A 12,500-nucleotide genomic window follows, 5' to 3' on the forward strand; every position below is an offset into this window, starting at 1 on the left:
TGCTAAACTACTCAGGGAGGTTATAAAGACCTTATACAGCAGGGCCGTAGATGAAGGCTCATTACTAAATGATCTAAAGACAGCTTACATAAGTGAACTCAAACACACGTGAGGCAGGCCGGGTGCGGTGGCTCACACCTGTAATCCCAGCACTTTGGGAGGCTGAGACAGGCGGATCACGAGGTCAGGAGTTTGAGACCAGCCTGGTCAACATGGTGAAACCCCGTCTCTACTAAAAAGACAACAAATTAGCCAGGCATGGTGGCGCATGCCTGTAATCCTAGCTACTCAGGAGGCTGAGGCAGAAGAATCGCTTGAACCCAGGAGGCGGAAGTTGTTGTCAGTCAAGGTTGAGCCACTGCACTCCAGCCTGGGTGACAGAGCTAGACTTTGTCTCAAAAAGCAAACAAAACAAAACAAAAAACAGACATGAGGCTAGAGAAGTGGCTGGTATTGATTACAGAAGCCTCAAGAGAAAGGCTTTTTCTCTCGCTATAATGCTTGGCATTTTGGAAGGGATGGGCAGATACCCCTATATGGACAGGTGTAATCCATCCTGTCAGGGGCTAGAACTCTGAGGTCCCTGAGAGTGTGAAGCTAAACTGTAGTGGAGAAGAAAAATGGTCTGTCGTCTGAGGCTCTCCCTGGTCTTCCAGGACAAGAGATTCTAGGCCTGCTGAGAATGGGGGGAGGGTGGGGAAGAGCTAAAGGCCTCCTTTGTACCTTGACCTGATGGGAGAAAAATGACAGAAGTCAGTTCTCATAGCAGCAGTGACTGCAGAGCAACACAGTCCAGGGAGAGAACTGAATAGGAAACATACACATGACAAGAAGCTGCGTAACTGGCAAGGCCTAGCATAAAACTGAAAATGCGGTGCTTTGTTCATGAATTACTAATAATTTCAGAACAGTGATAGCAGAGCATTACACCAAATGTGGGGTTCTTGTATGTGCAGGGATCTCTACAACTGCATAGGTCATATCCCCCTTAAGTCAGCCCTGATTCCTGAGCAGCAAGAGCAGCAGTGGTAGCAAAAATCCAGAAGGCAAAGGAAAGTTCAAAGCACAAAACCAAGATCATGTAAAATCCCGCTACCACTAAGATTTTAGTGTACATAACCATGTATATCCCAGAGATTTTTCTTTTCTTTATTTTTTGTAGAGATGAGGTCTCACTATGTTTCTCAGGCTGGTCTTGAACTCCTGACCTCAAGGGATCTTCCCATCTTGGCCTCCCAAAGTGCCTCCCAAAGTGCTATGGTGGCATACGTCACCACACCCAGGCACCTAGAAATTTTTCTGCATACATATATATATACATGCAGATATTTTCCACATCCATATATACATGTAGATATTTATATTTACTCATATGTTTTGTATATTGTACATTCTCTTCTGTAGCTTTTTTAAAACTTATTTTGGAGAGCCTTCCAAAGTATTAATAAAAGTAGCTCATGTTAATCCATTACATACATTATAGAACATATAGACCCATGTTCCATTTAACCAAAGCCCTATTGTTGGGTTTCTAAACAGTCTTAGGTTTTTCATTATTACAAATTATGTGCATTGAATATCAATAGAGTTAAATGAAGACTGAATAAGACAATCAATACAAAGTCCTCCACAGAGTACTTGGCATCTAACAAGCACTCTATCAATGTTAGTGAGTTTTAAAAATATTGCGTCCTGGATGGGCGCAGTGGCTCACGCCTATTAACCCAGCACTTTGGGAGGCCGAAGAGGGAGGAATACTTGAGCTCAGGAGTTCGAGATCTCTCTGGCCAACATGGTGAAACCCCATCTCTACTAAAAATACAAAATTAGCCGGGCGTGGTAGCAGGCACCTGTAATCCCAGCTACTCAGGAGGCTGAGGCAGGAGAATCGCTTGAATCGAAGAAGCAGAGGTTGCAGTGAGCCGAGATCATGCCACCGCACTCTGGCCTGGGCAACAAAGCTAGACTCCATCTCAAAAAAAAATAAATAAAATAAAATAAAATAAAATATTGTGTCCTGTGTAAGGCTGAACTAATTTACATTCCCAACAGCACAGTAAAAGGGACTGGTTTCCCTAAATCTTTGCCAATTCTTTTAATTTTTTGCCTTTTGTGCTTCTATGAATAGTCTGTTCATGTTCTTTGACGTTCTCCTAATGGATTCCTCATGCTTTTTAAATTTTAATTTCTATATTGGGGATATCAATCCTTCATCACAGATATAATAAGTACTTCTTTTTTTCCTTAAAAATTAACTTAAGACTTACCTCCAGTTCCTAGGACCTTCAGGAGCTCAAAATTTTCTATCCCCACCTTCTCTGCATGTCCTGTCAAATTAGCTAAAAGAAAAAAAGAGAGAGAAAAAAAAATTAAGAGGGTCAGCAATAGAAGAAGGCTCCTGGGGGCTTCTCAGGTACCAGCAATGCTCTATTTCTTGACTTGAGTGATTAACCAGGGGTTGCTTTATAATTATTTGTTAAATAGTATAGCATATTTTACATAAATTTCTGTATGTTATACATTACAATAAAACTTTTTTTGGAATTTAGGAACTATATATATCATTTGTACCAAAGATTAACATAAATTAAAGTGTTTATTAGACTCTCTACTGACCAATATACTCCAAAAACAAATGAATATTCTAATATGTAGACAGATACATAGTGGGGAAAAACTGGATGGATTGAGAAGATGTATTAATTTATTCAACAAACATTTACTGAGTATCAATTAAGTTAAATGTCATCCCCAGGTTCTAGGGTAGGTTCTAGTTCCACTTCTGCCACTAAATACCTGGACATGATATAGTATGCATTCGTCACTTGAATACTCTATGTCTCCATTACTACATCTCTGAAATGAAAGTGTTAGTCTCAATGAACTCTAGGATCCCTGTCAGCTCTAAAATTTTAGGACTATGTTTAAAAATATAAACTCTTCAAAAATGTATTCTGTCTTGAACAAATAAAATTAGGATATCTTATAAATTAGCATTTTCCATAACATATTCCATTGAATTCTAGTCCTATCTTAAAATAGGTGTTCTGTTTGGGGGAGAGGTGGGGAGCAGAGTGCTTTGGTAGAATAAATGTGGAAATGGTGGGCTTAAACAAAGTTACATGATTTCTTTACGGCTGAACCTTACAGATCCTGTGTTATGAAAATATGCATGTAGATCATCAAGACTAAGATACATTTGTCAATTTATTTAACCACAAAATTATTTTTAAGGTAGTATCTATTAATATTATGTGAACTAGTACTCTGCAGAAGTGGTTAAGAAAGGCTTGATCCAAATCCTAGTTATGCCATTTAAAAGCTGTGTGACCTTGCCAAATTACTTGTCTGTGTCTCAGTGCCCAATAATGTAAATGGGCATCAAACTACTTATCCTCAAAGCATACTGATATCTGCGATTTACTTTGAAATGTATTTTTTTAAATAAGATAAATTTATAAATAAATATAGCTATGAACACGTATGTCAAAAGCAAATACAACAAAATACTACTTGCAGAATTTAGGTAGTGAGTATAAGGGTATTCAACATACAATTCTTTCAAATTCTCTGTATATTAGAAAATGGCCATTATAAAATGACAGAAAACAAAATAATACCTACCACATAGAATTTAATGAGGATTAAATGAGTTAAATTTATATAGTGCTTGCTGTGTGCCAATAAGCAGTATTATATATAAGGATTTGTAAATAAATTAATGCTTTGGGACTACAACTTTAAGAAAATAAAACTCAACTAAGAACTTTTGGAATTAAAAGCTTCAGGGCATAAATAATTTCAGTGTCTTTCCAAAGTTTAACTAAACTCATAATTTAAAATTTTAAAAAATTGTGGTTGAAAATACATAACATAAAATTTACCATCTTAACCATTTTTAAGTATACAGTATTGTTAACCATATGTACGTTGTTATGCAACAGATCTTTAGAACCTTTTCATTCTGCAAAATAAACTATATCCATTGAACAACAACTGCCCTCTTCCCTCTTCTCTCAGACCGGGGAACCACCATTCTATTTTCCATTTTTAAGAGTTTTACTGTCAATGTATAATTTTATAGTAAGAACAAGTCAATGTACATGGCCCAGCCTAGAGTTCACACTGACATCAATATAGATCTAAAATTAATACCAAAAACATAGGTAGTATTTTAAAATAAACACACAATGGCTTATTTTTCTCTAATATGTCAAGCAGATTTTATAAAAAGCCAAACTCATGAGAGACAACCACTTTTGAAATAATGATTTGGCTCTCTTCTAATGTTAAATTCTATTATTTTATTATGTAAAAAAAGCTTAAGACATTATTATTAAAGAGTCATGTGTTAAAAATAATTACTCCTAGTTCTTACTATTAGGACTCCTTTTTTATTTACTGAGATATGTACAAGCCCAGCTTTCCAAAAGCATTGTTCATATACTAGATTATATCTATATTTATATTTGCTTTATATTTATATATTACTTATCTATATTTGCTGTTACACTAAGAAGATAAGGAGTTATTTTTTGATACACAGAATTAACTTTCATAGGAAATTTTTAAAAGGTTATAAATTAATTACCCTTTCTTTTACAATGTATACTACCCAGGAAACCCTAGTCAATCACAAAGATTGTTCAGATAATTTGTGAAAGGCTGTTTTTGTTCATTATCTACTACCTCTATTATTTTGTTTCTGACATAAATTAACACTTTGCCCGCTACAGGAACTCAAGGCTTCTCCAACCTCCTATCCCCAGGGCTCAAGATGAAGGGCATCAGTGCCTTCTATACTCAGGGTTGAAGGTTTCCAGGTGATGAGAAGCAGCTCAAGGTATGTTCTCTTTGGCTCCTCCTCTCATTACTTTGGCAGCTGAGAGTTTCGTTTACTCTTTTTATTGCTTTTCCACCAATACTATTCCCAGGTGGCTGGTAGGTAAGGCAGAGCTTGGGAGAGGTTCTTCTTTCTCCCATAACTCAAGTCCTAGGTCTTAGAAAAACTCAAGAATGCTGGTCCTGAAAAGAGTTTAGCCCTAGGCTTATGAAGAAAAACCACTCTCTTCCACCTCGTTTCTGCTAGAGTTTAGATTTTTTGGAATTTCCTTGCTTAAGAATGGCAAGATTCCAGTAAACAATCTTAAAGGGTATCTGCATAGGGCAAAGGAACAAGTAAGTCCTTAAGCAGGTCCATGTGATCCAGCCCAGCTCACCAAGGTCAAGGTTTCAGTTTGGGGTACAGAACCAGAGATCGAGCTTGCTATCATGTACTCCTTTATTTTGTCTTCACTTTCTTAATCTTACCTGGGAACCATGCAGTTGAAACTACGATAGGGTAGGATACAGAAATCTTAATCCTTACGATAGCCCTCAAAGCTATTGTCTGAGACTGTAACATTCCTTTGGTTCTTATGTTTGCTCAAAGGAAAAATTAAAGACATTTGAGCACCAAAAATCTATAGTTAACATATTTCTAAGTTTTACTAAGGTACAACTTACATATAATAAAATTCATTTATTTAAATGAACAGTTTGATGAATTTTGGTAATTGTACATAGTCATGGAGCCACCACCACAAGCATGATAGAAAACAGTTCCATCACCCTGAAAATTTCTGTTCCATTACCCTGAAAAGTTTCTGGATGTCCTTTTGAAGCCAATTACTTCCCGGGTAACTAATAATCTAATTCCAGTCATTATAGTTTTAGCTTTTCTAGAATTTCATATAAATTAAATCATACAACACATAGTTTCTTGGCTTTCAACTTCATTTACTTAGCCTACAGTCTTTGAGGTTTCATCCAGGTTTTTGACAGTCTACTATTTTTCCACCAGAATCTTCACAGTGTGTGCTGTACCTAGCCTTTACTTCATTTACTCCCCTCACAAATTAATCTAAAAGAGTATAATAAAAATTTAAAAGGTGATATGATATAGGCCCATCTCAGAGCTCCTGAACTTAGTAACCATATGATTTTTTTTTTGCCCCTCTTCCTGACTCTGAGTCTTTTCCATTACATCTATTAAGCAGAGTAAGTAAACACATATGACAGCAAATCAGTAGTAAGCTCTATCATATTTAGGCATGGGGGAATATTTGTCCATTATAAAGATTTTTTTCACTGTGTTGATGACAAAACACGTAAGAGGAAATGGTAAATATCATTACTATATAGAATCCTAAGCAACAAAAAACACATTCGAGCATGTGAGTCTAGGTGTCTAAATAGTTTTCATTCCTATGCTATTATTTTGTCATTGTGATTAAAGCTTTTGTGCATGAAAGTCTAAAAATAAATTTAATTTCTCTTAATTGTTAACCTAAGAACAAGAGTTCAAACTTCTCTACAATAATATTAACAATATTAGAACAAGACTTATAATATTTACACATTTATTTCACCCTAAAGGTGAAATAAAACATTAACCAATTGCAGAAATTTGCACGTGTGAGTCATCCACATGCTTTAGTAAAGTCCAAAATATGCTGCTCAGATGATGTGAAGCTACCTGCATGCCTAGGACCAGACTGTACCAGAAACAGACCTGTTAGAATTGTACACTGTCTTTCTTCACACCCAAAAGGAGATGGTACTTTAGTTGTAGGAAAAAAGGACGTTTGCTCCTTTTCCTATGCCAGGCATGCCTTTGCCCAACCCCCTTTCTAGTTCTCCCCAAAGGTAAGAAATGTGACTAATTCATTTACTCAAGAGTCAAAACTCCAAATGGGCACAATTAATAGGTAGACTCACTGTGTTAAAAGATCAGCCTCCATACAAGTTCTCTTTGGTTTTTTACCTCACATTTCTTCCATGGCCTGACAGATTGGCCATTCTCTTGCACTTCTCCCTTCAACATACATAGTAGTTAGTTAAGCAGATTCGGGGGTTCTCCTGGGACCTGGTGCTATGATCTGAATGTTTGTATCCTCCAAAATTCGTATGTTAAAATCCTAATCTCCAATGTGATGGTATTTAGAGATGGGGCCTTTGGGAGGTAATCAGGTCATTAGGGTGAAACTCTCATGATAGGATTAGTGCCCTATAAGAAGAGACAGGAGAGACCATGCTTCCTCTCTCTCTGCTTTCCCCGGGCAAGGACACAAGAAGACTGCCATCTGCAATCCAGGAAGTGGGCCCTCACCAGACACTGGAGCGCTAGCACCTTAATCTTGGAATTCTCAGCCTCCAGAACTGTGAAAAATAAATGTTTGTTGTTTAAACCAGCTAGTATATGGTATCTTTGTTAAAGAAACCTGAAACTAAGACACCTGGTGCTTCTTCTCCATTCTAACCTTTTTTTTTTTGAGACGGAGTCTCACTCTGTTGCCCAGGCTGGAGTGCAGTGGTGCAATCTTGGCTCACTGCAACCTCCGCCTCCTGGGTTCAAGCAATTATCCTGCCTCAGCCTCCTGAGTAGTTGGGACTACAGGCGTGCGCCACCACACCCAGCTTTTTTTTTTTTTTTTTTAAGTAGAAACAGGGTTTCACCATGTTGACCAGGTTGGTCTCAAACTCCTGACCTCAGGTGATCCGCCCACCTCAGCCTCCCAAAGTGCTGGCATTATGGGCATGAGCCACCACACCCGGCCCATTCTAACCTTCTAAGTCACATACCTGAACATGCTGGTCTCAAGATTATAATTAGATGGAGTTAGTTGGAAGGAAAGTAGGACGCCTCACTTAGGCCTTAAACCTAAACTACCTGCACCAATGCAGCTTCTACAGAAGAGTTTTCCACATTGGTGTGTTGGATGTTTGCACAACTCTTATTAAATTTGTACTCTGATTCCCACCAGCTATTTGTGCCTTGCAGATGGATCACTCATGACTCCTGAGGGAAAAGAGGGGCCTGGGAGAGCAGGGTTTGGGAATTTGTGGATGTCTGACTATAACAGCATAGTGGCACCAAAACCTCACCTTCAGCCTCTAAATCCTAACTTAGAAAAAGATTAACTCCTTCCCATAGAAAGAATGCCTTATGAAAACTTTTCGCAAATATACAAAACAACAAAGAGTATCAACAAACCAAAAACTTAGAATAGAGCTAATCAACTGGTACACAGCAGTATGACCACATCGTAAGTTGTTTCTGGTGTCAATTCTGATGACCACATGAGTTGTTAAATATTAGTAAATTTGGACTAAATCAATAAATATTTTAAATCTTTTCAAGGTCTACTTCAGGCATATCTCTGTCGTGAATCAGCTTAAACCATGCTCCTTTCAAAAGCTCTCAGAATTTTTTTACATTAATACCTTAAGTTTAATCATCTAGGGAAAAAGAGGTATAAATAGTTTTAATGCTCTCACAAAGGAATTTTAACCAATTTTTCCATGAATTTTGTGAAATCCCTTCATATGTACCTTTTCACATTCCCATCAACAGTGCAAGAGGGTTCCAATTTATCCACATTCTGTCCAATACTTACTATTTTTTTTTTTTTTTTTGGTAGTAGCCATCCTAGTAGATATGAGGTGGTGACTGATGTAATTTTAAAAACAGTAAACTTAAGGATAAAAGGAAAATGGTCTTTTCCTTCAGATTTAAATAACTTTGTTGTTGTTTTCTTTATAAAATTATCCAGGTTCACTGTTTTTTGAAAAAATAGGCTTAAAGCAGACCTTGAAAATCTCCCATAATCCCAACACTCAAAGGTAACTACTGTTAACCCTTGGCATGGTCTTCCAGGATTTCCACCACAAACCTATGACTGATAAATGGCTTCTGAACTTTCTAAGCAATTCTACTGTAAGTATAATTTGTATAATAACTTTTTTAAGTTGTGAGATGTTTGACTTGGAACTTCCCACTCCTATGGAGGAAAATGATCAGTAAAAACGCATTTTTCACTCTGTTGCCATAGTTTCAGCTAAGCGGCACAAATGTAATTGCACAGAGCATGTGCTGAAATCATTTGATTAGATCCAATGATTCACTTATGTTAAAGGCTTAATTTAAAAGCACTTTTACAATTAAGATAGAAATAAAGAGAACAACGCTTTTGAAGCCATTTCAAATACGTTTCTCAGTACATGACTAAGGCACTCATATGCCAGATTTTATTCAATGAATTAATCATTTATTAAACTTGAAATAAGATATGAGAAATGTAAGTTAATAAACAGGCCTGTGGAGTCTGTGGACATGAAGGAGAATATCATCATGCGAAGCTGGTTAGAAAAGCTCATTGAGAATACAGGTCCCTATTTACTCAATATTCAAGAGTGCCTACTAAAGGCCAATGTTCTGGGCTATGTGTTGGTCTTTAGCTAAGAAGTACAGGATTTGTACTGGCAAAAAAAAAATGAGAGGATGGCTGGGAAATTCTGGATATAAGTAGAAATAACTATGTTCCTAGGAAAGAATAATAAAAGGACTGTTCTAACTAGCTGCAATTGATTTATGTGGGAAAAACATAACATAAAATAGGTACATGTAACTAGGTGGCTCAAAATCTGGAAGGCCAGACTAACTAGTTTTAATTGAATCCATAAGTAATAATGGCTCTCGACTTGATAAAAGTAATGCTTTAGAAAAATTCTCCTGGCAGTAGTGTACAATGTGCATAGAAGCAAGGAAAAATGATTGCTCAAAAATGATGAAGTATTGCAGTAAAAAAGATGTGTACTAATGAGGGTCTGGTCTGAGTAAAAACTAGAGGAAAGAGTGAACCCAAGAATCAATGTAATGCTCGGTTTAAGAAACATCCATTGAATACCTGTCTTGGGTGCTGAAACTACAAAAGGCATAGGACAGGGTCCTCCCTTTCAAAGATAAATTAATTCAATTTCTGTTCCATTTTTTTCCCTATTGACCCCTGCTATGGTCTGAATGTTTCTCTTCAAAATTGTATGTTGAAATCTAATCCCCAGTGTGTTGACATTAAGAAGTGGGGCCACTGGAAAGTGATTAGGTCACTAGGGCAGAGCCCTCATGGATGAGATTAGTGCTCTTATAAAAGAGGCTAGAGTGAGCCTGCTGGCCCCTTCCACAATGTGGGGACACAGCTAGAAAGCACCATCTATGAAGCAGAGAGCCCTCCCCAGACACTGAATCTCCTGGTGCCTAGAACTGTGAAAAATACATTTCTGTTGTTTATAAATTACCTAATCCAAGGTTGCCGGGCTTTTTCTTTTTAACAGAGACGGGGTCTCACTATGTTGCCCAAGCTGGTCTCAAACTCCTGGCTCATGCAACCCCTCCCTCCTTGGCTTTCCAAAGTGCTGGAATTACAGGCATGACGCCTGGCCCTGTCTAAGGTATTTTATCATTGTAGCCTGAACAGACTAAGACAGCTCTATATCTAAAGCATAAGAAATGCAAGTCTGGTGAATGGTAGTGTTACCGACAGAATAAGGAAGTGAAAAGGGGAAGTTTTTTGGTTTCAACAGTGATTTTGAAGTAATGGCAAAAAAATCCCAAAAGACCTGTCATGTAGGCAGCTCTAGACAAGGAACTAAAGTTCTCCAGAGACACCATGCACAGTTACTAGGAGAAAGGCAATGGCTAAAGCTTTAAGACGAACGCCCTTCAAGAGACCACTCGAAAGGAAAGGCAAGTCTTGATGATTACCTAGAGTTATGAAGCAAGAAGAAAAAGAACCACAGAAGTGGTTCAACTAACCATGTATGAAATTCAAAGAAAGAACATCAAAAAAAGAAGTATCAATGCAGTCAAATGCAGCAAGAAGGTGGAAGTGCATGAAGACTGAGACACTCTAATTTGGTTAGGTCAACAGTGATTTTTTTTTTAAGAACGATTAACAGGGGAAGAATGAGAAAAAAAGCCAGATTTCAAAAGCATAATGAAGGAAGTGAATTTTCACTACATTTTTTACTAAATTTTTTAAAGTTTACTAAACTTTACTAAATTTTTTAAAGTTTAAAAGGAGGAGATGTTATTTTTAAAAATAAAACAGTCAAAACAGAATGTGGATTATTTGTATGATGGCCTACCTTGACATACCATGACATGACTGTTAAATAGGATAGTGACCACAGAAATGACCCCCTTTGAACTATAAAGTCAAACAGCATTGACTGGACTCTTAACCATTCAGGCCGTAAGCTGGGGAGCTAGAAAATTTTTCCCAGAATAAAAACAAGCTAGCTCCAAGAACCATGGGTTTTACAAGGAGATTTCATAGAGTCATAATATCCTGGATCATCAAATTGTTCAATAACATTGTAACACAATAACACAGCCTACAATAAAAATCCAAGCCTCAGCCTAAAAGTACATGAATAGAAAAGCTTGAGCCTAAAATTTACACAGGAAGGTTGCATTACAGGGGTGTGGATGGAAAAACAAAACAATAACAATTCTGTTCGAGGAATTAGGGTGTAATGAAAAGGAATATAGGGGAAATGGGAAAGAATCATATGAAACTTTTTTCCAACTAAAGGCAGATGACAGAGAAAACCCATGGAAAAAGGGAATGTGGGAAAGGCTAGAAAAAGTAGAGACAGGAGGGGTGGTTCCTAAGGGAGCAGGTTCTTCAGGCAGTGATAAACAATTGGATCCAGGACAGAAGGGATTTAAGAATTCAAAAATACAGAGAAGGATATGTTAAGGTGTCAAGGGCAGGAAAAAAACAAACCATAGGCTTTCTCACCAACACAAATGGTCTCTTAAGGAAGCACCAGAGAAGCAGTACCCTGGAGCAACAGCAGAACGCCTCAGCAGTCAGCTTGGCTAAAAACACACCTCAGAGGATGAAATGAGATCTATGCAAAGTCACCTTACGAAATACAAATCACTGTATGCAGATTGGAAGAACTTGAACTTTCCTAATCAAAAGAACAAAAATGTATAAAAGAATGGACAACAAAAGATAGACTGGACAAAACTAAAAAACAGGCCGGGTGCAGTGGCTCAGGCCTGTAATCCGAACACTTTGGGAGGCCGAGGTGGGTGGATCACGAGGTCAAGAGATCGAGACCATCCTGGCCAACATGGTGAAACCCCGTCTCTACTAAAAACACAAAAAATAGCCGGGCGTGGTGGTATCCAGCTACTCAGGAGGCTGAGGCAGGAGAATCGCTTGAACCTGGGAGGGGGAGGTTGCACTGAGCTGAGATCACACCACTGCACTCCAGCCTGAAGACAGAGTGAGACTCTGTCTCAAAAAAAAAAAAAAAAAAGAAAAGAAAGAAAAGAAAACTAGAAAACAGAATTCCAAATTGGGCAATGTGTTTCTAGCACTATCCATGGGACAATCTAACCTGTCGATTCAAACATCAGGTTCCCTATCATGGAAATGGCTGCATCATGCTCTGAAGCCTTACTGTCTTTAGCTATTAGACCACTTGACCAATTCCTTTTTTCTAATTCCGTTCTCACCATGGAAAGGTATCATTTGAGTCCTTCCGTCCTTTGCTTATAACTATAGTTGTCAGCATGAAATCAAGACATGAAAACATGAATAGCATAATGATCCAGTGTTGAATGAATCCTATTTGCCACTATCAAGGCACATTTAATTAACAGC

General features: G+C 37.7%; 1 protein-coding gene across 5 annotated transcripts in view; it reads right to left on the reverse strand.

Annotated features, from left to right (window-relative positions):
- The window catches only part of RPS6KA5 (ribosomal protein S6 kinase A5), a 198,988-nt gene that overhangs the window by 137,139 nt on the left and 49,349 nt on the right, over window positions 1–12,500 (reverse strand). For all 5 annotated transcript variants that reach the window (XM_028851750.2, XM_001088246.5, XM_077941612.1 and 2 more), the window contains exon 2: window positions 2,268–2,339. In XM_028851750.2, coding sequence (XP_028707583.1) covers window positions 2,268–2,339 — 72 coding nt within the window. The remainder of the gene's footprint in view (window positions 1–2,267; window positions 2,340–12,500) is intronic.

This window comes from Macaca mulatta, chromosome 7, assembly GCF_049350105.2.
Source record: "Macaca mulatta isolate MMU2019108-1 chromosome 7, T2T-MMU8v2.0, whole genome shotgun sequence".
Classification (NCBI taxonomy): Eukaryota; Metazoa; Chordata; class Mammalia; order Primates; family Cercopithecidae; genus Macaca; species Macaca mulatta.